Source organism: Panthera uncia (assembly GCF_023721935.1).
Source record: "Panthera uncia isolate 11264 chromosome B3 unlocalized genomic scaffold, Puncia_PCG_1.0 HiC_scaffold_1, whole genome shotgun sequence".
NCBI classification, from domain to species: domain Eukaryota; kingdom Metazoa; phylum Chordata; class Mammalia; order Carnivora; family Felidae; genus Panthera; species Panthera uncia.
In genome coordinates, this window is record NW_026057582.1 from 62,408,273 (window position 1) to 62,433,107 (window position 24,835).

General features: G+C 42.8%; 1 protein-coding gene across 1 annotated transcript in view; it reads left to right on the plus strand.

The window, feature by feature from the left end:
* EGLN3 (egl-9 family hypoxia inducible factor 3) overlaps positions 1–24,835 on the plus strand; it is a 30,791-nt gene that overhangs the window by 2,138 nt on the left and 3,818 nt on the right. Inside the window, exons 2-4 of the mRNA XM_049612914.1 lie at positions 19,936–20,055; positions 21,878–22,014; positions 23,989–24,062. Of these exons, the coding sequence (XP_049468871.1) occupies positions 19,936–20,055; positions 21,878–22,014; positions 23,989–24,062 (331 nt within the window). The remainder of the gene's footprint in view (positions 1–19,935; positions 20,056–21,877; positions 22,015–23,988; positions 24,063–24,835) is intronic.

Here is a 24,835-nt window from a genome sequence, read left to right on the forward strand (position 1 = left end):
CTTTGTTTTTGCAGTGACTGACCTTGCTTACCGGGCTGGGAATGGGGAGGGGGGAAGGGCTAGCCTCAATGTCACAGAAGTGCTTGTTGCTTTAATCTGGAAGAGCAGATGGCTTCTTATCTGTTTTAAAGTTTCATTTAAACTCAGGTGCTAAGAGTTTTACCTCCAGCATTCTAGGAACATACTGTGTTCTGAGGGAGGTCAGAATTAATTGGTAGAAAGACATCACTAACATATTTCAGAGTTAAGTATTTGTATTTGGCTTTGATTTGAAGGACAGTGGTTGGGTTTTAGGCTAGATTTCAGGCAAACTGAAGGAAAACCACTCTGTACATCTGGATAAGGAAAAAGAAAGATCTCGAGATAAGATTCTTTAGTTATAGATTATCTTCTGGGTAGAAAAAGTTACTCCTCAGTTAACCCTTTCAGAAGGTGACTGTGAATTGAAAGGAGAAATTCATCTTTTGTCCATACCTAGATTTCCAGCTTTTCTTTGGTTGTCGTGGCACAAAACTCTTCATTCCTGTCCTTTAGAAAAATCACCTCTAGACTGGGATACTCCCTGGTCAACTGGAGCCCAATATAAACCAGGCTTGAGCAAATTTTATTAGAGTCAAAAATAAAAAAGTTTGATTTGCTTGTATAAAGAATTCTCCTTAGCTTTGTGGCCTTGGGTCTCTTGTTTGATGTCCATTATTAAAGCATGGTAGAAAAACAGTCCATTAATACATGATTTATATTAGTTTCAAGTTAGTTTAACTTTCTTCTCTTCCCTCAACCGAGTGCCTTACTCTGTGCCATTTCCCAGATTAGCGATACAGACCCAGTTTCCTGCTGCATCCTCCAAGCAGGTTTTCAGTAGAAACTAAATTTTTTAAAGGCACAGTTTGTACAGTTATTTTCAACATTTATTTGTAACTTTTTATTAAGGAAAATTTCAAACATGTGTATAATGTGGAGAGGTTAGTATAATGAATTATGCTCCTAGGACCCATTTTCAACAATTGCCAATTTATACATTTATTTTACACCAATTTCTTTTAGATATTTCTTGGGGCTTGTCTGTTAACCCATTCATCCTAATTAAATACTTTTTTTCCCCTGGACTTTTAAAGGTCATTGAATAATGCAAGAATGCCCTTTATCTCAATGAAGCAAAAGCAAAGGCATTGGGAGTAAAATAGAGGTATATATATTGGACCTAAAATTGGAATTGTGGAAGAGTATGGAAAGAAATACTGAAAGGTTCCCCCTCCCTGCCAAAAAAGTTGTCACCAGTCAGAGTTTTTCTTCCTCCAGTTTGTTGGAGAAAAATCCAAGGGTGCTGGAGACCCTCTGGGGAAGCGGGTTTCCTAAAATGTGCAGCAGCATGGCGCCCCCTAACTTCAAGCATGGTCATTGCTTTCAGGCTATCGAGATTTCTTATCTATTACTCCCTTTTGGAGAATTTAGACCATATCCAAGATAAATATTGGTCATAATTTGCTCCTTTTGCTTTGGCTGCCTAGATCTTGAAAATGGCTGTTTTCCAGAGAACGTGTAATTTATGGAACCAAATGTTCTCCTGCTTGAAGCATCTCACTGCAGACTCACTAGTTAGTAACTTTAAGAATAAGAACTGCTTTTTATTGAGCAGTTTGCCCTGTCTGGCACTGTGCTCAGCACTTTATAAACACGGTCTATCTGACTTAGTCTTCGGAACCACAATCTTCAGCACACTGAGTGATTAAATCATTTCCCCAAGGTCGCAAAGGGAGCCAGAAGAAACCATTTATTATAGGTGTTAGGGGTTTAGGCTTGAGTTCAGTAACTTTGTGGCCTTAGGTAAGTTGCTTAGTTTTCGCCAAGTGTGAAATGGGGATAATAATACCTTAAAGCTTTTCGGGGGGAAGGAGCATTAAACAAGATAATGTACATAAAATTCTTAGAATTGCGTGCCCCCATAAATGTTACGAAGCTGTAAGCGGAAGATTTAGAATTCTTTCCTTTTTTTTTTTTTTTTGAGATTGAGAATTCATACCTGGATCTTCCAGAGTTTGTGTTCTTGACTATAATGCTTCTGCTTTTTGTCCTTTCATTTATCTGGCCTGTGTACACTCTGTGTGGGGTACTTTGCAGGGGGTGGGGATACAGAGGTAAACAGGCATAGATGCTGCCTCATGGAGCTTCTATGCCCATGTGCTTGTGAACGATAGGATTCCCTAGTTCACACCTGATTAATTTGCAAGCTGAAAACAGCAAAAAGACAAAACCCAAAGACTGAAGAAGAAAGTGTGGAGTGCTGTGCTCATGTATTTGTTAACAAAGTTGGTTGTTAGGATCCCTGACTGGAGTACTGGACGATGGGGTCATGGGAGGAAGTTGTACTGTGAACAGATAGATCAGTCCCGAGCGGGTCCAGACAAATGGTAATTCAGCAATAAGTTACGAATAAAAGAAAACTTGTTGCAAGGTGGTAGGTTTGTTCGTCTGCTGCTGAGCAGTAGCAGTTGTGGCCCACCCTTCTTGTGATATCAGGAATGTCTTTTCCTCAAGGGGGCTTATTATCATGGTTGAAAGCTGCTTTAAATAAAAAGGGGATAAAATACTTCACAAATCAGGATATGTCTCAGGACCCTAGCGTAGGAAACACCATCAGGGTTCACAGAAGACCAGAATCACCAACTTGGAACCAGAAAGTCCTAAGGCCAGCTGGTGTATTAGTTTTTTTTCTCTGGAGCTTTATGGCCTTTGTCTTTGCTCCACTCTGGATTTCTTCCCCAATCTACTTACCATCTCGCTTTGGCTGCTTCTCCATGCATATGGCTCAAGATGGCGGCCCCACAGCCATCTTGGAGGCCACCTCAGCCTCAGTCTGAGATCAACAGAGGCTTGACTAACATTCTGGAATCCCTGTTTTCATTCTCTGGAGTAAAGTTTGATGGTTTCACCTTGGCCCTGGGGACCTAACAGCCTGGCTTGAGGGTGGTAGTGGGGCATGTAGAATCATGTGAAACAGTGGTTATCAGGGCCCATGAAAGGTCCCGTTCTCAGAATATGGTGTTTGAGGACCAGACACGATGCCTGGTGTCTCTGTAAGTAAGATCTTAAAAGTCTGCCTGTGAATAAGGTACTTTGGGGCGGGGGGGGAGGAGGCATGGAGTTTGAAGCACTGGAATATCTTCTTGTTAAGGATGTGAGGAATTTCTATAAAAGGTTTTGTATTTAAAAATAACTTAGCTCCTGGAGGCAGGGTATTAATTCAAGGAAATAATTTATAAAATACAGCCTCAGTTGACAGTGAAGCAGGTTTCCCCATTGGGTGAATTTTTATAATGTTCCTGGTCCATTTTGTTGAATGACACTTAGGAGCAAAGAAAAGACAATAGGGGTGCGTGTGTGTGTGTTTACCTTATAATTTCTTTGGCTCAATTTTGGGCCACTGGCCTCTCCACCACAACCTTACCTGCTTTGTGGTGAAGTGGCAAATCAGCGGGTATCAGTTTATTTATTCACAAATCATTAAATGCCTTGTGCTGAGGTAGACCTGTGCATGGATTGACACAGGGAGGTAGAAAGTGATTACAGAACTACCTGAAGAAGTATGCTGAAAATAGAAAGTGGGGTGAGATAGTTTTGTGGGTTTTTTTTTTTAATGTTTTTATTTTTTGAGGGATAGAGACAGACAGAGCGCTAGTTGGGGAGGGGCAGAGAGAGAGGGAGACACAGAATCCGAAGCAGGCTCCAGGCTCTGAGCTGTCAGCACAGAGCCTGACATGGGGCTCGAACCCACAAACCATGAGATCATGACCTGAGCCGAAGCCGGATGCTCAACCGACTGAGCCACCCAGGTGCCCCGAGAATGGGGCGAGATAGTTGTCACTAACTTTGCTTTCTCTTTTTCTGGTTAAATAGTCCACTCATGCAGTGATTTGTCATTTTTGTTTCTCTTCTTTGGGCTTTCAGCAACTTCTCTATTTACTTAAAATGAGAAGTGACCAAAATACACTTAAAGTAAGTGGCCCCAAATACACAGAACTTTAATAATACAGGTTTTTGAGCTAACGAGGTATGAGAAATCACACCTGTGCGGTCAGTCGTTCTGCAGGTAAGGTGTTTTTATATTTGGAAAGATGAAGCCTTATACAAGCCCTGGAAGGAGGGATTGGGGCGTGTCTTGGGCCTGAGCAAAGGTGCCTTAGAGAGGGGCTCTCCTGGTTAGGCTTGCTCCATGAGTCAGGTAGACCAAGAGACAGGGTCGTTAAGTTAATTCACCTGCACCAGCACATGATTTGGGGATTTTAATATAATTACGACTTTAAGTTAATAAACATCCTTAAGTGGAATTATGTGCATCCACCCTTAGGTGGAATTATGTGCATTTGACTTTTGGGTGTCATGAATGATTTCCCTTTCTGACCTTGCTCAGCTCAAGCCAAATTTGTAAATTCCTCCCTGTATCCTGACTCTGGCTAGAAACATCTCAAATTTGTAAGTAGCACGCAGTCTTGCATATTACAACTGCATTCTGAAAACACACCATGTATGGAAGATTTCTCCGCTGAAGCTTCAAAGTGGGGTGGAGTTAACCCATAATGAGCAGAGCACATCTGAGAAGCATCTCCAGGCACTTCCAGCATCGTGCACTCCAGGATAAAACTTGGAGGACCTTGCCTGTGGGCCACGTTTGCTCAGTTTGGCAAGACCTCTGCTTCTGAATCACCTTTGTGGTCTTAGGTACAGTAAGTGACATATTGACCCAAGTCTACTGAGCACCAAGGAGCAGCTTACAGGTTAGCACTATAGAGGAAGTTATTAATTCTTTGTTAATTATTACAGCAACAGATTTGCTAATTCCTTTGTAGTATCACTTTGTAGTTGTTAACTAATATTGCTCTAAGAAATGGGTGTCATTTTTCTCTAGTGTTTGTCAAATGCTGCCGTTCTGACTGTAATGATAGCTTGGATGTCTTCTGCTGGGCAGCTGCCAGGGGTGCCCAGCGGGTAGTGGAATCCAGAGGCACTGGAATTGTAAATGCGACAGACAGATCATTTTATGTTGCCAGACTAAGGAATTCGGTTTTGGCAGATTGCCAGGAGCCGTTGATTTGGCTCTGATTCAGAGCCATGTGTCTGTTTACCAAGCAAGATTAGTTAGCTTGGTTCATTATACATACAATTTATACCCCGTTTCCAGCGATTATTTCAATCTTAAACCAACATGGGACTTGCCTTAATTTTGTGTCTTCTTTTGATAATGATTTGTGGGTTACATTCCTATTCTTGGTTTTGGTGTGCTGGTAGTGATTGAGGGTTATATTTTTCACTCCCTCCCCCAACTCAATCCCAGCCTTCCAGACATGTGGGTTTATAGTCGTATAATGCAGGCTTTCAGATCTTGTACTGGATTCCCTCATTCGGTACCTACTTACTGAGCATCCCTCATGATCAGTGTCATATTATTATATATACCTCCTTATTAGGCCAAGCCAGCTTTTTATTCTGTAGGGGAGATAATAGTGATCACTGTTTCTCAAGTTCTGGAATAAAAGTGCCTGTTTCCTAGTAGATATTATTTTTCCTTCCAAAATGAGGCCAAAATACTATTCCCATGTAAAAACAGTTCCAAGATACAAAGACTCAAAGAATAGGATAGTCGTCCCGATTAGTTCTTCACTGGGAAGAAAACAAAATGAAAAACTCAATTCCAGCTGTCAGTGACATCTCTTTTTGGTTCTACGAGGGGGGACGTGAAGTTGTTTTGAAGTATTCAGGGTACTACTCTTCTGAGCATTGTTTGGGAGTAGTAAGGACATGGCTGTTTGAAACAGACTGAGCATCTCTTGGAGCGTGCTCTGTGTTCTCGGGACGCAACACATCGAACATAGATTCTGCCTGGGCCCCTCCCTCGACGTTCCCTCCTATTTCTACCTCATCGTTCTAGTTAAACCTGAGGGACTATTACTCAGAGTTTCATGCCCCACACAGAATTGACAGTGAGTCTTTTGTGTATCTGTGTGTGTTTGGGATGGCTTCGTTCCGCCTCATACTGTTTTGCAGGTTAATTTGAATGATGGGAGTGGATAAACAAAACCTTTTATTTTATTTATTTTATTTTTTTCTAAGATTTTGTTTTTACATCTTTACACCTATTTTGGGGGCTCACACTCAACCCCGAGACCAAGAGTCACATGCTCTGTGGATGGAGCCAGCCAGCCAGGCACCCCTAAATAGAATCTTTTTAAAACACAAAATATTGGCGGTGCTGCCTCTGTGGCGCAGTCGGTTAAGCATCCGACTTCGGCCCAGGTCATGATCTCGCGGTCCGTGAGTTCGAGCCCCGCGTCGGGCTCTGTGCTGACAGCTCAGAGCCTGGAGCCTGCTTCGGATTCTGTGTCTCCCTCTCTCTCTGCCCCTCCCCTGCCCCTGCTCACACGTGTGTGTGTGTGTGTGTGTGTGTGTGTGTCTCAAAAATAAACATTAAAAAAATTTTTTTTAAATTTTAAAACAAAATATTCAACACAGGCAGGAACATGCAGTAAGTATTATTGGTCAAAATTTGGCCTATTTTGTACTGTTTTGGCTTTTTGTCTTTGTTTTGTTTTAGGTTCGCTGTGGAACCTCAAGGTTTGTCCTTTTTTTTTCTCTCTTAACAAAATTTTTTTTGCTTTCATAGTAGAAATCCCTGAGGAGGGAATTATTTTCAAGAGACTTATTTTAACCATAGATCACCTGCCTTTGTTTCTCATTCTCCCTGTGATCCACTTTAATGTGATTTTGCCTGAATGTAAGTAGTGTAAAACTCAACACTAATCATGTAGTCTCCATGCGTTAAAAAAAACAACAACAACCATGCTCTCACCCCATTGTCCACTGTACATGCTGTGAACTTCTTACCCTGTCATTTAAGGCCCTCCATGTGACCTCATCTGACCCCATCTGCTTAATCTCCTGCTGACCCACTACCTTCCGTCCCAGTCCCTGAAATACTAGAAGCTGATTTGCCAGGCCCACGGAGCCTCCCTATTGTCTTGTGCTCTTCAGAATGCATCTTAGGTGCCTTTTCCATGAAGTCTTCCCTTCTGCAGCCTAGAACTCTGTGGGTAGCTCAGGCTAAGCCTCCCCACTACATGCACGCATACATGAATGTATTTATTTACCTACTTACTTGCTTACCCTGCCGTCCATTTACTTATAAATTCCTCAACGGCAGACACTGGTAAACTTGATATATATATATATATATATATATATATATATATATAGTCTCTTACAGTTCATAGGTGTTTGACTTAATTTCATCTTCAAAAGGAACTTTGATTTCAAAGGCTGTCAGGGTGTCAAAAAAGCTATGAATATTTTGTTAGGTGAAAAAAAAGATTTTGCAGTGTGGCCCCTAATTTCATGTCAAAGTGTTTAAATATTTTATTACGTTAATGTGCTGCGAAGGAGCATCTCAAAGAAAGGACTTTGGCTTTATAAGGTTGTTTGTTTTTTTTTTTTTTTCTCTGTTCTGAAATTTTTTTCTTGGCCCCAGGGGGTAAGGTCTCCAGGTCATACCCAGATCCTGGCAGCTCATACCGTAGGGGTCTGGCTCAGAGAAGCAAGAACACCCAGGACTGTGAGGTTCGAGCCCTGGCTTCTGATCCTGGCTCTGGCAAGTGGTTGTCTCGGGACCTCAGTTTCCACTTCTTCATGAACGAGATGGATTTTTTATTTTTATATTTTAATTTAATTTAATTGGGAGCTACCACTAGACCCTAGGATGGGTACTTTACATTTTATTTCAGTGACCTGAGCCGAAATCAAGAGTCAGACGCTCAACTGCCTGAGCCACCCGGGCGCCCCTAATTTTTTTTCTTAATTGGTCATTTATCTTCTGACTTTGAAACAAGTCTGAAAACCTTGGCTGGTTTTGTGATCTTGGGCCAATCAGTTTTCCGAACCTTACTTTCCTCCTCTAGAACATGGATACAATATTTAACTACCTCCAAGATGATAGGGAGTTAAATGAAAAGTGAGACTAAATTTCCATCTGAGAGGGCAAATAGGTGCTCTCAGTGCCTCTTATTTGATTCCCGAAGAGACTCCTACCAGCAGTCACACTCCAGCGCTGACATGACAGTAATCCTCAACAATGCTACAGAGTTACAATTGGAATGTTTCCTGCCAGCTTTAGGAATCACACTGCAAAGCCTGTGCCAAAAACTGCCTGAGGAATTCTCTCACTTCCTGCTCTATGCACCGCCCCCTCCACCAACGACCACCCTCCCCAGATTCACTAGTGACAGTCGCCTCCTTACGCTTTACCTTTTATCATCCAGGGCGAGGTGTTGCACAAAATCTCTTGGTTTTGCCACAGAACAGCCATGGTTCTCCAAGTGTGCTTGTTGGACCGGCCGCATCACGATTACCTGGAAATCTGCTACATAAATATGAGTTTTGGGGCCTCCCCCCGGAACCTAGTGAGTCAGAAACTTCCAGGTGCTTTTCACACATGCTAAAGTTTGAGAAGCGCTGAGTAAAATAAAAGGAGGCCAAATAGGGGTGGTGCTATATCCTTATACTTTCTTAGTAAGAAAATCAAAGTTCAGTCATTTGATCAGATGTAAGCTAATTCATTGCTAGAACTAAAACATACAAGCATGTGTAGTTTATTTGGGAAATTTTTGAGAAAAAGCCACCACATGTTATTAACATGTTCACACATTGTTTTTGTATTTGTATCAGTTAACTTAAATTTTCTAGAGCCAGAATTGGAGCGAAATTGGGAACTGATTCCCTCCTGTTCACGGTGAACGGAGGCGGAAGGAAGAGTCTTTGGGAATGAACTGCAGGGTGTTGCTTTCCCTCCTGTGTCCAACAGTCTTGCGAGAAGTGGGAGCTGAAGGCACCAGGAGGAAGGGAGAAGAATACTAGTGATCTGGGATGAGCACAGACTGGAAGCACAGATTGCCTTGATTTCGTGCTCAATCTTCTGTGCTCCCCGTGGACACCACACAGAAGTCTGAGGTGGTCCCTGGCCCTTGTCCAGTGGGAGACCTGGGAAGGCTGCGGTGAGGAGCCCTTTGGGGGTGGTGAAGGGGGTAGGGGAGGGGAACACGGACAACTGAATCCAGCTTGATGGGAATCAAAGGTGCCACCGGGAGGAGGTTGGGGACTAGCAGCTCTTTGCCTCTTCTGATGCCTTGCCTTGGAGGCCTTCGATTTCCCCGTTCAAAGTTCGAGCCTGCGTTTGGTAAGTCACGGGAGTCATCCGAGGCTCACCCTTGCTGCTTTATCGTGGAGTGGAAGCAGGCGCTCTGGAAATAAGAGCACCTGTTTTCAGTTAACAAATGTTTCCTGATATTTTAGAAGCAGAGTTTAGTGGTGGAAAGGTCACGCTTAGTTCTATAATGTTCCATGAGTTACTTTTGGTTTCTGATTCGGTTTCTATGTTTGTAAAATGGGGCTTGTATATATATCAGGAGAACATGGGGAGAATTAAATTAATGACCCCTGTCCCCTGAATTCAGAGCCAGGCACTCCTTTATTTCTAGTCCCCTTGCCGCTCCTAAAATAGTTTATACTTTATTCTCAGAGGAGCCTTTTACTTTCTACTCCTCTAAGTTCCTCCTTCTAGATCTTACCCCTCCTCTAAGCCTCAGGTCTGTGTCCAGTGTATTCTAATTAACGTGATTTTAAGAAGTTCTGTATTCAGTGAGTTCCAGTTCACATGGAAGCAGTGGATTTGTCTCCTAAACAGGCTTTGGCCATGAGGAAGGAAAATTCATCTCATCCCTGGGATTCCTCTGAGTTTACCAGGTGCTGCTCCTTTTGCAAATACATTTTTGTATTTACGTTAAAATTTTTATAAAGATATTTTTAATTTTTTTATTTGCATTTTTGAGAAAGAGAGCTCGTGCAAGTGAGGCTGGGGAGAGGGAGAGAGAGAGAGGGAGAGAGTCTCTTAAGTAGGCTCCATGCTTAGCACAGAGCCTAATGTGGGGTTCAGCACAGAGCCTGTCTGTCACGGCCCTGGGATCATGACCTGAGCTAAAATCGAGTTGATGTTCAACCAACTGAACCACCCAGGAACCCCTAACATTTTTTCTTAAAAAAAATTTTTTTTTAATGTTTACTTATTTTTGAGAGAGAGAGAGCACGAGCGCAGGGGAAGGGGGCGCAGAGTGAGAGGGAGACACAGAATCTGAAGCAGGCTCCGGGGTCTGAGCTGTCAGCACAGAGCCCGACACGGGGCTTGAACTCACGAACCATGAGATCATGACTTGAGCCCAAGTTGGACGTTTAACTGACTGAGCCACCCAGGCTCCACCTAAAATTTTTGCTTAATTGGTCATTTATCTTCTGACTTTGGAACAAGTCTGAAAACCTTGACTGGTGCTGACCGGAGCTAACAAGGAAAGGTCCTGAGAGGCTGATTTCCTCCCGTAGAACCTGGGCCTGGAAAGAGCAGCCTGGGATGACTTGGGCTAGTTGTTGAGCAGTTGCATCCTAAGTAGATGTGGGCCCTGCCAGGGCTGCTAAGTGTTTAGAATGGGAGTGAATTTGTCCTCCAGTGGGAGTAACTGAAGTGAAGACCATGTGGACCGCTGGTACTTTGAGGCAAGATTCAGAGTCAGTTTCCTCGGCTCTGTGCTTTTTGTTAACCGCTGCCCACCCTCCACCACCTTGGAGCCTTGGTTCCCAGACTCCATGCCAAGCATGCTGCTTTTTCATAGTTGGTGATTTTTTTCTTTTTTTGCATTTTACAATTTTCTATGATTGTGGAAAGAGTTATAGGCAAGGGTGAGAAGGCCTTCAAGTGCCTCAGGTAGAGCTGAAGATCTCTGTTCCCTCAAAAATGGATGAACTGGTTAATGTTGGACATTAAGTAAGCTGTACAGATAAAGAATGACTTGGTGATGATGGCCTCATGCTCTGCGGCCAGACTAACTGGGTTCAAAAAGGAAAGTTACCTAACCTCCTCGTGCCTCAGTTTCCTCATCTGTAAAACGGAGGTAATGATGGTTCCTGCCTTATGGGTTATTATGAATATTGAACGAGAGATTACTTGTGGAGCTCATACAACAGTGCCAGGCACGTTGTAAGCACTATACAAATGTTTGTTCGGTAAACAGATGTGTCTACTGAATTTCGTGCGTTCTAATTCTAACTGATTTGCCGTGTGTCATTTCTTTCATTGAGCAGATATATCTTCCTAGGTGCTGAAATGCACACGCAAATATAAGATCTGGTTTCCTAGAAAGTTCTTTGACTTTATTTTTTCCAGCATATTTGCAGTGTTCCTAGTCAATACTCTGAAAATCCAGTGGGAATTGCAGGTGAAGTGTTTTCCCGGTTTTTCTTGGCTTAACAATATTGTTCCAAGGCATTTTTCATGATGTGTTTTGACTGGTAACTTTTTTTTTTTGTATATTACCCATTTATAAAATCTTGTCTTACCAGTTACATTTGAGTTATCATAGATTCCCTGAAATATGTTAGGATTCATTACAGATAAGACTTTAAGGACAGCCGCATTTAATTTTCTGACAATCCTGCAATCACAGATGTTTTCAGAGACTTTAGAAAGCTGCAGGTAAAGTTTTGTTTTTCTGATAAGGCTATTTCTCACATCAAAAGAAGTTAAATATTGTGAGTCCCTACCCCCAGATCGCCTCAGGGATCACTCATGAATTTGTTTTTCTAGACAACAAAGATAACTTGTAGGTTCACCTGATAACTTTCAGGGTTAATGACTTCTACTGAGAACTTGTGAGCAGCGTGACTCAGGACAGACAGCTGCTGCTTACCTTCCCCGTAATCAGGAAACTAAATGGGATGGTATGTGTAAAGCACCACCCCAAAGTGCCACCTAGCTACATAGGTCCTCGGGGAAATGGCAGCTGTTACAATATGGGGAAAGGTATCAGAAAGGATATGGTTAAACGCCCGTCTTAATGTCCTTCACCCTGAGTCTGGCTGACTTTTGCCAATTTCATAAGTGCAAGGAAGCCCTTATTCAAAACATTTCTCTGGTGACTGGAGTAGTGCTGGGGGAGGGCTGTCCTGTGCCGGTTCCCTCCGCAGTCTGCCCTGCGGTGTGCTCGGGTGTGGGCTGGCTGCCACCCTCACGCAGTGCACGTAGCCCTGTCACTCAGCCGTCACCCTGCTGGCCAAGAGCCAGGCCTCCGGGGGGGGAAGGGCCGCCTTTCCAAACCCAAACAGCCTGTATTGATATGTCGATGTTCCCCGGCCTGTTTACTGTGCTTAATTGCAGAGCTCTGGCTGAATCCTCTCCAAGGAGAGGAATTAACCACAATTCAGAAAGGAATGACAATAGTTTCTTAAATTCTTGGCCTTGCAGAGTTTCAATAGCTTCTCTGGGGAAGATGATTCACTCAAGTTCATGCACGAAGTGCAGGATTCCCTGTAATAGAATCTCGATCTAGTGCAGTTAGACTTTACAAGGCTGTGAATCCCCTGTGATTTTATATACACTTGTGTGTGTGTATACGTGTGCATATTTCTGGGGTCGGGGTGGGAGCCTAACTCTTTAATGTAAGAATCTCAAGGGGTTTTGCCATCCGGTAAAACTGTCATCGCTGAGCCAGGAGAACTAAATCGAAGGTTCTAAAGTCTGGGTAGTTGTTGATGGTTTGAATGATCCCCAAACTAGAACCGAATTCCTCGTAGAGCAGAACAAGGACACTGATGGAAAGGTCTGCCTGGGTTTTCAAGTGAAGATGGTAAATTTCAGCCGTTACAGGCATGATGTTCTCACCTGACCTGAAGGGCTGGGTAGATCCACATCACCAGAGCAACCAAGAGTTGGCTATACCTTCTTACTTTTCATTTTCAGAATTACTGAAGCTGTCACATTTCAAAAAAATTAATGCACGAGGGGCGTGATGATTATTGCTCTAAACTGAAGGGGAGGTTTTGTGTAGCAGTGTTCTGGGTACATAGGTTCAGGTAGAGGCATTTTTAGTGTGGGTTTAGAACAAATGAGGAAGGCAGAAGTGGTTCTCCGTGTACAAGTGGAATAGCAGAAAACATTTTAATGAATAACTTGAGGTTTGTTGAAAGGCTTACTTGCCTTACAGATGTATTTGTCTGGACTGTCTGGTGTTTTGCTTCTTCTGATTTGTCTGCTCAGACAACTTTGGGAAGGGGAACATGGTAGCTTGGCCACAGCTCACGTTATTGCCCACCAAAAACATATTTCCTATTTTCCCCTTGTTTTGTTACATCGCTCTTTAACTAGAGGCACTAGGAGGAAGGAGGTAGCTAGGTTTGCTCTTAACCAATGAGATAGATAACAGGCAAGATACCAAGATAACTAGTGACAGTTTGCACAGAGTTTCCTACTTTTTTCTCTAAAGTACCTTCATTATCTACAACTAATTTCTTTAGGTCAATCTGGATGAAGTTGGAATGAATGTATAAAGATTCTAAAGCACTTTTTATGTTTATGAGCTACTCATCATCACCTGGAGAGCTTTTGTTCAGTTTCAGGTACAGGATGGGACTGGCCAATAGTGTGAACTTGGCAGTGTCATTTGTTGGAAACTCTTGCAGAAAGCTTTGCACAGTTGCCTTTATCTTGTCAAGATGTTTTACGAATAGTGCACAGTGGGAAATTAAGTGACAAGAGTGGGTCCTACAAGGTACCCTTAAAGATTACTTACCCCTGAACCAGGAAGACTGAGAAAGTCTAAAGCAATAATCCCAGTTTGCTTTCTTCCTCCGGATTTAAGTGACTTGCCCTTGAAAAGGATTTTTGTGGTTCTCTCCTCCAGTCCTTGTCAGAGCCAAATGGAAAATGACATTTTGGCTTAATTTATCCTTAGTTTTTCTTTCTTTCTTTCTTTCTTTCTTTCTTTTGGAACAAAACTTGCAAAGATCATGCCTCTCCCAGTTTTTCTCTCTAGCCTTCCTTATGGTATACCTGCATAGAGCAGTTTGAAGACTTTTTTTTTAATTTTTGCTTTTCTTTTTAAAGTTTATTTATTTTTGAGAGAGAGAGGGGGTACATGAGTCTGCTTGAGCTGGGGGACAGGCAGAGAGAGAAGGAGAGAGAATCCCAAGCAGGCTCCACACTGTCAGCGCAGAGCCTGATGCCGGACTCAGTCTCAGGACCGTGAGATCATGACCTGAACTGAAATCGAGAGTCAGACGCTTAACCGACGGAGCCACCCAGGTGGCCTTGCTTTAAAGGAGGAGTTCAATTTAAATAGGAGTTCAGTTTTAGGGCTAGTGCCTTTGTTGCAGTGGTTAACAATCCCCTCACCACCCCCCAAATTACCAGATGGGTCCCCTTTCTCAGAGGGTGTGTTAGTGAATACAGGACATAAAGTGTACAGATACGGGGCTCCTCTGCTCTCTTTCCTCATCACATGTGTATGTTAAAATATGTGCTGAACACAAACCACCCAGAAAAATAACCCTGGGAGTAGGTATAGCCTTCAACTCCTCTACCCATGGCTGACTAGAAAAATGGGCAAGTTTATTGCCTCGGTTGTTGTCACCCAACTATAAACTGGACGCATTTCTAGCCAGAAGGTTTGAGCTGTTGTGTTCTCTACTGTGGTGAGCTGCTTGGCTGTTTTTCCAAGCTGAAGAAGGTGCATGGTCTTGTGTATTTCTTCTTAAGTCTTTACACATTGAGTCCATGTTGTACTGTGAGATCATAACCTGAGCCAAGGTCAAAAGTTGGATACTCAACCAACTGAGCCACCCAGGTGCCCCGAGTAGCTTGACCTCTTAGGAGACCGCAGACAGTGACCTCATAGTACAGCCTGATGTAGTTTTTTGTGGCCCCGATTTTACAATTGGGATAAAAGGTATTCAGGAGAGTTTATGTGCAAATCTGGTTCAGTTGCTTGCATCCCTCTGAAAATCTGAAGATTTGGAAGAGGGAGCCTTCATTGCAAAGGACAGCAGATTCCCTGGCTGTAGGCAGCATAGCACACGCTCCGGAGTTCTGACACATATATGCCTGATTGGCTTCAATCATTTATGTTACTTGGAAGCGCCAGAAGCTATTTGAGTTAGCCAGTCCTGGATTTGAAGCTACAAAACGCTTAAGTAGAATTGGATCCCTGAAGAAGAGGTAGATACTCAGAAGCCCCAGTTGAGGGGAAGACAACTGTGCACACCATCAACTTTAAAAATAGCTAAAGGGGAGCCTGGGTGACTCAGTCGTTTAAGCATCTGACTTCTGCTCAGGTCATGATCTCATGGTTCATGGGTTCGAGCCCTGCATCAGGCTCTGTGCTGACAGCTCAGAGCCTGGAACCTGCTTCAGATTCTATGTCTCCGCCTCTCTCTGCCCCTCTCCTGCACATGCTCTGTCTCTGTCTCTGTCTCTGTCTCTGTCTCTCTCTCTCTCTCTCAAAAATAAATAAACATTAAAAGAATTAAAAATAGCTGAAGAAGCAGCGTTTAGTGTATGCCAGGCCTTGTGCTAGCATTTTACATGGATTAACTCCTTTAATCCTCATAAGCCAATTTGACAGATGAGAAAACTGAGGCATGAAGAGGTTAAGCACAGGTTATCCTGTACTTAGGTGGCATTTTATTCGAAGTATGCTGTGCTTAAGACCATTCATAATTCAAAACAAATCCTTACAAAGACTGACTGGTATTTCTGCCTGCTAGTTAGGGGGGGTCTAGCAGTGGACCAAAATACCAATATAAAGGTCACTCAGCCAGGTAGCTTTGAATTTATGCTATTCTTGCCAATTTTTTTAAAAAACGGATTCACATCTATTGCAAATTTTACAAATAAAATGAGCTGATTAATATTTTAATTTGTGAAGTTAAAATTACATAAAAGTCCCCTTTATTACTTAAGATCAAGTCAGACTGGCGAATCGGACTTCAAAGTCATGAGCAATGTGAAATATGTTTCCATAAAAATGTAGGCCGTTGGTTGTTATTAGAAAAGTGATGAGTCTTACTGGAGACTAGATGGGGCAGACGCACCCCCTTCCCACCTGTGGGTCTAAAATGATCATCATTGCTGAGTGGACAGTGGGTGTTGATGATGGCACTTTTTGAAAATGGTTTATACATACAATCAAGCTGATTTCAGTCAAGAGTGTTCTGTGTAGGCATCAGAATGGAAATCTTTGACTTTCAGTTTTCAACCTTGCCTTTTGGATTGATGAGATATGGCTTTTTATGAAGCCAGCTCAACGATAACTCCCAAGAGAACCACTGTTCTCTTTTCTGCCCGTGGCATTCGGGGAACAGATTTTGTTACTTGGATTTGGCTATTAAAGTTCTGTGTATCTGTGTGCATCTTCAAAGAATGCATACACAGTTCCTGCCTGAACATGGCCACCTAGATGGCTAGAGCACTTATCTCTGGTCTAGAGCCAGCTTGGGTGGGGTTCACCCCTCTGCTCATTTCCTTTTGCTACAGAGCTCTGGAAAGGCCTCCTGGAGTGGTTGGGGGCTGGGGGGGGGGCACAGTGGGGTCAGAGGAAGGAATGGTAAGTGCATAAGGGGACATGTGGGTTTATTTACACATCCAAGAATACAACTCTAGGGCTATCTTGTACATGCTATTGTGGACCGCACTAATATGTTATTAAACTTCTATAAATTTCAAATATTAATCCAGTCAGGAAGTGTTGGCAAATAAAAGGTCCACAATAAATGAGTCATCCTCCTGATCAGTGTCCGTGTTATTGCTTGGCATGTTGGTCACACAATAATTCAAGTACTCTGGCCCTGTTCTTCACTGTTCGGAAGCATTCTCCTCCTTTTTACATTATAAATCCCTTCCCAGGCTTGATGAGGTTTAGATAGCAATGCAGTTGAACCGGTCAGTTTCCGGGGTTTGTTTCTGCCCCGTGCACAAATTGGCACAGAAATGCACGACTAGTTGTTGAAGTGAGCCTTGCTTCTCAGCATATCCTCAGCCTCCTGGTTCTAGACTGTATCAGAGACCAGCAAATAGTTGGGAATGTGCCCAAGCCAAGACGTATCTCCAATGGCTCTTGTCCAGAAAACACTGATAAAATTGGCCTATGTAGTTTCGACAGGCCCACTGAGGCCCGCAATAATTTCCTTCCATTGTTTCAAACTTGATGCTCTGGCTTCAGAAACCAGGAGAGAGGGTGAAGATTCACCCTGGCCAGAAAAATGTCCTCCATTCCCCTTCCTTAAGCAATCAGATACTTTTCTGGGACTTAGGGGTTTTGTGCCTAATGGAGTTTAGGGATTATTCCTGGTGTCCCAAGTCCCTGGGATGTGCTAGCTCTTTTTCGGTGTATATGTTTTATAGATGCAGCAATTCGTAAAGGATGTACTTCTGTGCGTTTGTGTCTATTTTTTTCCAGTGTTTAATACAAACTGAATTCTGAGGCAGATGAGTGCTTCATTATGCCCTGAAGAACCCTGTGGCTCCTTCTGGGGTTGCTGCTTAGATAGAGTCTTAGACCTTCAGAGGCCCTCCAACCCAAGCCCCTGTTTATAGAAAAGACACTGAGCCTGGGATCACACAATTAGTTGCTGAGTGAACCAGATGGCAGGCATCCAGACCACTGACCTTTTCCTTAGAGTAGAGCTGTTTAAGAATATAAGATTATATAGCATTGATGGAGCGCTTCTTCCTTTCAAGACTTCACAGTGGGGAGAGGCTGAGATGGTGGGGAATCTAGCCTATAATTGTTTGTGGCTTAAGTGACTTTCATTATTGGCTCAGTGGTGGCTCTTATAATCCTAATAGCTGCTTCCAGGGATGAGTAATTCCCTAGTCATTATGGGGGACTTCATTTATCTCTTCTGCCCAGCCAGGCCCATCATTTCTGCCTGCTGCCAGTTAGCTTTCTCCAAGCCATCCTTTGCCTGATGGTACCACATTTGTTAAATCTTGATTGCAGGAGCCTCAGAATTCCACTTTCTGAACGAGGTTAGGGCTAACAGCCTAACTTCAGCTCCAAGATGACATTGCGTTGACATTTTAGATGTTCAGAGGCAGGATGTGGGGATTGATAGCTGCACGCGGGGGACGGTGATTTAAGCGTTAAGATCATTGTAAAGCTGAGTTACTCTTCAGCCTTATCGTTATTCTAGTATGTAGTGTGCGTGAAGCCTTTGAAGCTACACGCTTCGTTCATGTTTTCGTGCTATAGCTGGGAGTGACTTGGCCCCACAGCACTGAAGCTGATCCTTTGAGCCACTAGTGCATTAGTTTGGGCCTCTCTACGTGACTGATCATTTTACCAGTGAAACAACCCTGCCCTTTATGAGGAAAAATACCAACTGGATCACTACATGTATGTTTGGAGATAGGTTTTTAAAATGACAAAAATCTCAGGACGCCTGGGTGGCTGTCAGTGAAGCATCCAACTCTTGATTTAGGCTCAGGTCATGATTTCACGGTTTGTGGGATCAAGTCCTGCATCGGGCTCTGTGCTGTGAGCATGGAGCCTGCTTGGATTCTCTCTCTCTCTCTCTCTCTCTCTGTCTCTGAAAATAAATAAACTTTAAGAAAAATAAAATGACAGAAATCTCTATTGATCTAGGTAGAATGTAAACTTACTCTTCAGAGGAGAGAGCCACTTGCTAATTCACTTATCAAATTTTATTATTTTTTAATTTTTTAATTTTTAAAATATTTATTCACTTGAGAGAGAGAGAGAGAGAGAGAATGAGTGGGGGAGAGGCAGAGAAAGAGAGGGAGACACAGAATCTGAAGCAGGCTCCAGGCTCTGAGCTCTGAGCACAGAGCCTGATGTAGGGCTCGAACCCACAAACTGTGAGATCATGACCTGAGCTGAAGTAGGATGCTTAACTGACTGAGCCGCCCATGCACTGCATGCGTGCGTGCGCACACACACACACACACACACACCCCTTATCAAATTTTAAACAGACACCTTCCATGTGTCAGGCACTGTTCTGGGCACTAAGATGCATTGGCCAACAAAACAGGAGAAATATCCCTTTCTTCATTTTATGTTGCCAGTTCCCATATCTTCCCTGCATATATCTCATCCCTATGAAAATGTTTTACTTATTTATCTGTTTCCATCCCTATGAAAGTATTTTAGAAATAAGGCAGTGTCCTGTGGAAAGAACTAGCTTTTGCACTTTGCCCATTTTTTTCTACTCCTTGCTATAATTTTCCCATAATTAGAGGTTTGGTACCCTAGTAATAGTAATTCTTTAATAGTAATTTTCAGTAGGATTTGTCTGTATGGCTTTCTACTTTATCCCTCCACCTGGCTGATACAGGTAGTGCTTGGACAAAGGAAGAAAACTTCAGGATATCATCTGATGTGATAATTATCAGTAGGAGAGAAGACAGTAGGAGAGTATTGAGAAACACACTGAGACGTGTCTGTGGCTTTTTTGTGAATTGTGCCTGATCACACTGCCTGTCCTAACAAATTGGGGCATAGCTTCCTTCTGATTGACCCTTCCTTTCCTGTTCTTTCTGTCCTAAGCATTTTATTGAGCAAGCCTGATCTTTTCACCCTTTGTGGTTGGTTCCTGTCTCTTTGTCAATGCAACCATCACCATTGTTCTAAGACAGTGGGTGATTTGGTGATTCAGGAGCACTTATTACACCAGGCATAATCCCTAAACTCCATTACCTAGCGATCCTGATTTTGTGGGTCTAGGGTGGGAGCCCAGAACCTACTTTTGCCAAAAGAAAGATTGGAGAAAAGCAGGGCATCCTGATGATGTAGCTGGATTACGGTCTGAAACGTTCCAGAACTGTGGGAATATAGCTGAACCACTTTCCACTTGGGCTGAGCCTAAGGTATGACTTGGCTGTTAATCTTATATGATGAAGAGTCTAGATGTACGTACTGTGCATGCAGTTAGGGAGCCAGCAGCCGCTTGTAAATGTCACATAGCACCCAAGGAGACTTCTGTTACTCAGCTGTTCCCCAATAGGAGTGGATTGTCTCAGCTTTGTTAACCAGCTTTCTTGGGATTTCTCCATAGGCAATGGTGGCTTGCTACCCAGGAAATGGAACGGGTTATGTTCGACACGTAGACAACCCCAACGGTGACGGTCGCTGCATCACCTGTATCTACTATCTGAACAAGAATTGGGACGCCAAGGTACTTTGGACTAAAGGGAGTAGAGTGTGGGGTTAGAAACTATAGGAAACTAATTCAGATGACTTAGAGAAGGGTTTGGAATTCATAATTTCCATGAATGAATCTTTTCTACATCACCATTTCCCTTTTTTCTCCTACTGTGGTATTCGTACTTAAGTTGACGAGATGAAAATAACAGATATCAAATTAATTTGATGGGAAAGGGCGTAGGGGAGGGTCATTACTAGGTTATGGGAAGGGTGGTTGATAAAGAGAAGGTAATTTAGTATTTTAAGAATGGGGATCAGTTCTTTTTTTTCATCTACTCCAGAGCTGATAGGATTTTCAGTGCACACAGTAAGATATATACTTTTCCCTTCCAGCAGCAACATTGAGAGAATTCCACAAAAATAGAACTAACTGTAGGATATAAAACCGTCCCCAAGCGAGGTTTCCCACACAGTCCTCTTAGGGTGATATGTTTCGTTGGTGGCCGCTTGCCATGGCTCTCCTTGGTTTGTGAATGCCAAAGGCTTTCTGGCTTATTTTTTTTTTTTTTTTTTTGAACATATAGATAGATAGAGATATGAAATCTGGTTCCACGCTTACAAACATTTGTCTGGAATTTGTATGCTTTCTGAAAGCTAAGGATGATTTAGGAGTCTGAGAAGTCAGAGAACTTTTCAAGCTCATTTGGCTTTTGAACCTTCTGCATCTCTGTTTCCTGTTCATTAGGGCAGATATTGGTTGTCCTAAAGCAAAGATATTTTATCTGGCTTCAGGAAAACAAAACCTGGGAAACCACTGAATCAGAAGAGACAAGGCTCATCTCTTCTCCCTATTTGGTAACATGACTGGAATATGTCCCTTAGTTGTCTTTTAAAATCGTGAAAGGTAGTGTTACAGGCAAGAGAGTAATCACGTCAGTGATAATAAATCACAAAGTATGAAATCATTCAACAAATATTTGAGTGCCTGTTAATGCCAGGCATTGTGCTGTGCGGAGACATTGATGTGTGAGACCTGAATTCTACTTTGATATGGTTATCCTAACAGGAGATTGGGGTGTACGTATTTTTAAAAAGTAGTCCGAGGAAGAGAGCGATACATGTAATACAAGGTGCGGACGAGGCGGTTTGCGTTCAGAAAAAAGAGCATGGAAGTTCCAACTGATGAGATCACCTAGGAGTTGGAGGATTTCAAAAGAAAACTATAAATTCTTTTTTTTTTTATTTTTTAATGTTTATTTATTTTTGACAGAGAGAGACAGAGCGTGAGTGGGGGAGGGGCAGAGAGAGAGGGAGACACAGAATCCGAAGCAGGCTCCAGGCTCCAAGCTGTCAGCACAGAGCCCGACACTCGAACTCACAGACCATGAGATCATGACCTGAGCCGAAGTCGGACCTCAACCGACTGAGCCACCCAGGCGCCCCGAAAACTATAAATTCTAACTGAATGAGATGTTCTGTGTGATGACTCTCCTAGGAAGTTCGTAATATTAAGTTGAACCGTATGAAATTGCTGGTGGGTTTTTGTAGGTCAAAACCTGTCAAATGTTGGCAATTTTGTGTGATTGGACCTGACCGTACTCCCACTTTGTATCCGTGGGTTTTGTGATGGGGGTAGGAAGGCTTCATTTGGTATGAGGTGGTGCGAGAGGTATGACCAGATAAGTCTGAAGTAAAATTTAGTACAAGGTAGAAGGTTGAAGAGAATCTGGGGAGTAATATACACCTGGAGTGGAGGTTGGAAGATGGCATTGTTTCTAGATGAGGCTGAAATACCATTGTTAGTTAATTATGTGTGAGGCTAGGAAATAATCCATCTCCTTTGTGGCCTTCAGCTACACGGTGGGGTCCTGCGGATATTTCCAGAAGGGAAATCATTCATAGCGGATGTGGAGCCCATTTTTGACAGACTCTTGTTCTTCTGGTCAGACCGCAGGAACCCACATGAAGTCCAGCCTTCCTATGCGACCAGGTAACAGCCAAGGCCATGATTCCTCCTTAGAAGCTTTTTGTACAACTCGGTTCCCACAGAATTCCCTAAACTTGTGTCCTGTGCATTTGAGGGACCAAGCACACCCCAAAGCTGACAGCATACCTCTTTGGAGGCAATAACAGTTAAAGGAGAAACTGGATTCCTTAGGTTCTTTACAAAAGCTAATGTCAATTTGAACTGTTAACAAATTGTTTTCCATTAGGTGAGCATTGTGGATTCCAGATTTCCCACAGTGCTTTTCTCTTCTTTCTTTGCCACTTCTACCTTAAACAAATTTAACATTGAACTGTCCCTGGAGAATGCTGGCTATCCCATATCAGAAATTCTCATGGTTAACTTGGGGTGAATTGACACGTTGCCAATCGCAAACAGAGAAGGAACCTTGAAGAAGAAAGAGGAATTTGTTCCTACTTCTTTTCCTTTTTACCCTTTCCTTTGCTTAAAATTGGTGTGGGCCCACTATACCCATCCTGTCCCAATAATTGGATTTTTAAAAACCCCATCTTTAGATCAAGCATGAGATTTTCAGAGTAACTGAATAACTGAACTTGTATCATTTAGGGGCGCCTGGGTGGCTCAGTCGGTTAAGCGTCTGACTTAGGCTCAGGTCTCACGGTTTGCAGGTTCGCACCCCACCTTGGGCTCTCTGCTGTCAGCGCAGAGCCTGCTTCAGATCCTCTGTTCTCCTCTGTCTCTGCCCCTCCCTGGCTTGTGCTCTCTTTTCTCTTTCAAAACAAGCATGGAAAAAAAAAATTCTAAAATAAATAAATAAGTAAATAAACTTGTATTGTTTAGTATTAATCTAAAACTCTTGACATAACCCTAACTTCGGATTCTGCCTCTTATTACCTTTGTCTTGTGGCCAGAGCTGTTAACCAGGTGCAGCTGGAGTGCTGTGGGGGTGCAGTTTGCAGGGGGAATCGCAGTTGGGGGCAGGGGGAGAGAACTTGGGTAGGGTAATGACTGAACCCTAACAAGCCTAATTAAATTAGAATCACATGTGTAAAGTATTTAAGATTTATAGCTGTTCCCCTCCAGAAATCACCGATCTGAGCCTCACACAGAGTTGCATATTAAATGTCAAATTGGAATGTGCCCTAGGTGAGCAGGTAACTAATTCTACCACCAGAGCCTGCTTGTGGCTTGTTTAATGGGGTATGATAATTGGACCCTGTCATTGCTGCCAGAATTCCCTCGTCATTCCCCAATCCCTGGATGACCAAAGTCACAGGAGAAACATTAGACGTTGATGGGAAGCACCTGAAAAAAATTTGAATGCTATTCTAGAAATTCCAGTAGCTAATAATAATTATAAAGTGAAACTTTTTGAAAACTCGTGCATGAAATGACTCCTATTACAGTCTAACCCATAGATGGGATAAAGCAAATTAATGGGAACACAGTAGAAAGCTTGAGGGCATCATTATTCCCTTGTATCTTTGCCTTAGTATCCAAAACTAGAGAAAGCCAGCCAAGAGCTTTAAGTGTTCTGTCATTTAAATAAATTGCTCTTCAAAGGTTTACTCAACTGTCACCTCCTCTTTGCGCTGTCTCCAACATCTTGGGTCTCCCAGTCTTTAGCAGAATGACACCCTTCTAGTCCTTTTCTGTGTAGATCATCTTGACCGGATACATTGTGAAGTGGCCTGCCTCCCCTGTGAAAGCCTGCGCTCCTTGAGAAAGGGGCAGATGTATTCTCATGATCATTTGAATTCCCATTGCTCAGGATAATGCCTGGTGCATACTTGGAATTCCTTACGTGCTTTATTACATTTAAATAGAATTGAAACCAGAGAAGTTTATTTTAAATTAAAATTGGGATGGACTTCTAATAATAGGGACAACTTTAAATGCTGGCTTTATAAATGACTCTGATGTGAGATTCATAGCATTTTAATTTTTTGGTAGTGTTTTTAAGCTTCTTTTCTTATTATATTTGCTTATCTTTCACAGATACGCTATGACTGTATGGTACTTTGATGCTGAAGAAAGGGCAGAAGCCAAAAAGAAATTCAGGAATTTAACCAGTACGTGTGCGAAAATTTTCTGTGACTTTTCATCAAGTCAGTCTTTGACTTTTATTTAAGATTTTTTGTATATATTCTAATATACAGTTGACCCTTGAACAACGGGGCAGGGGTGGGGGTGGGGGAGGGTGTTAGGGGTGCCGACCCCCCTGCAGTTGAAAATCTGCATATACCTTTTGACTCTCCAGAACTTAGCTACTAATTGCCTACTGTTGACAGGAAGCATTAAACATAAAGTCAACACATATTTTGTATGCTCTGTGTACTTATGTGCTGTATTCTTACAACAAAGGAAAAGCTAGGGGAAAGAAAATGCCATTAAGAAAAATCCTAAGGGGGGCGCCGGGTGGCTCAGTCCGTTGAGCCTCTGACTTCAGTTCAGGTCATGAGCTCACCCTTTGTGAGTTTGAGCCCCGTGTCGGGCTCTGTGTTGGCAGCTCCCAGCCTACAGGCTGCTTCAGATTCTGTGTTTCCCTCTCTCTCTGCCCCTCCCCTGCTTGTGCTCTGTCTCTCTCTCTCTCAAAAATAAATTTAAAAATTAAATTAAAAAAAAAAAAAAGAAAAGAAAAATCCTAAGGAAGAGAAAATGCATTTACAGTACGGTGCTGTATTCGTTGAAACAAATCTGTGTATGGGTTCAACAAACCTTGAACCCATATTGTTCAAGGGTCAGCTGTACTCTGTTCTGTCTCAGCCTTGGCTTAGCTTCAGATGTAATGACATCTTGATGGGCTTAATCCTGAACCCCTGGCCTGGGCTCTGCTGGAAAAAAT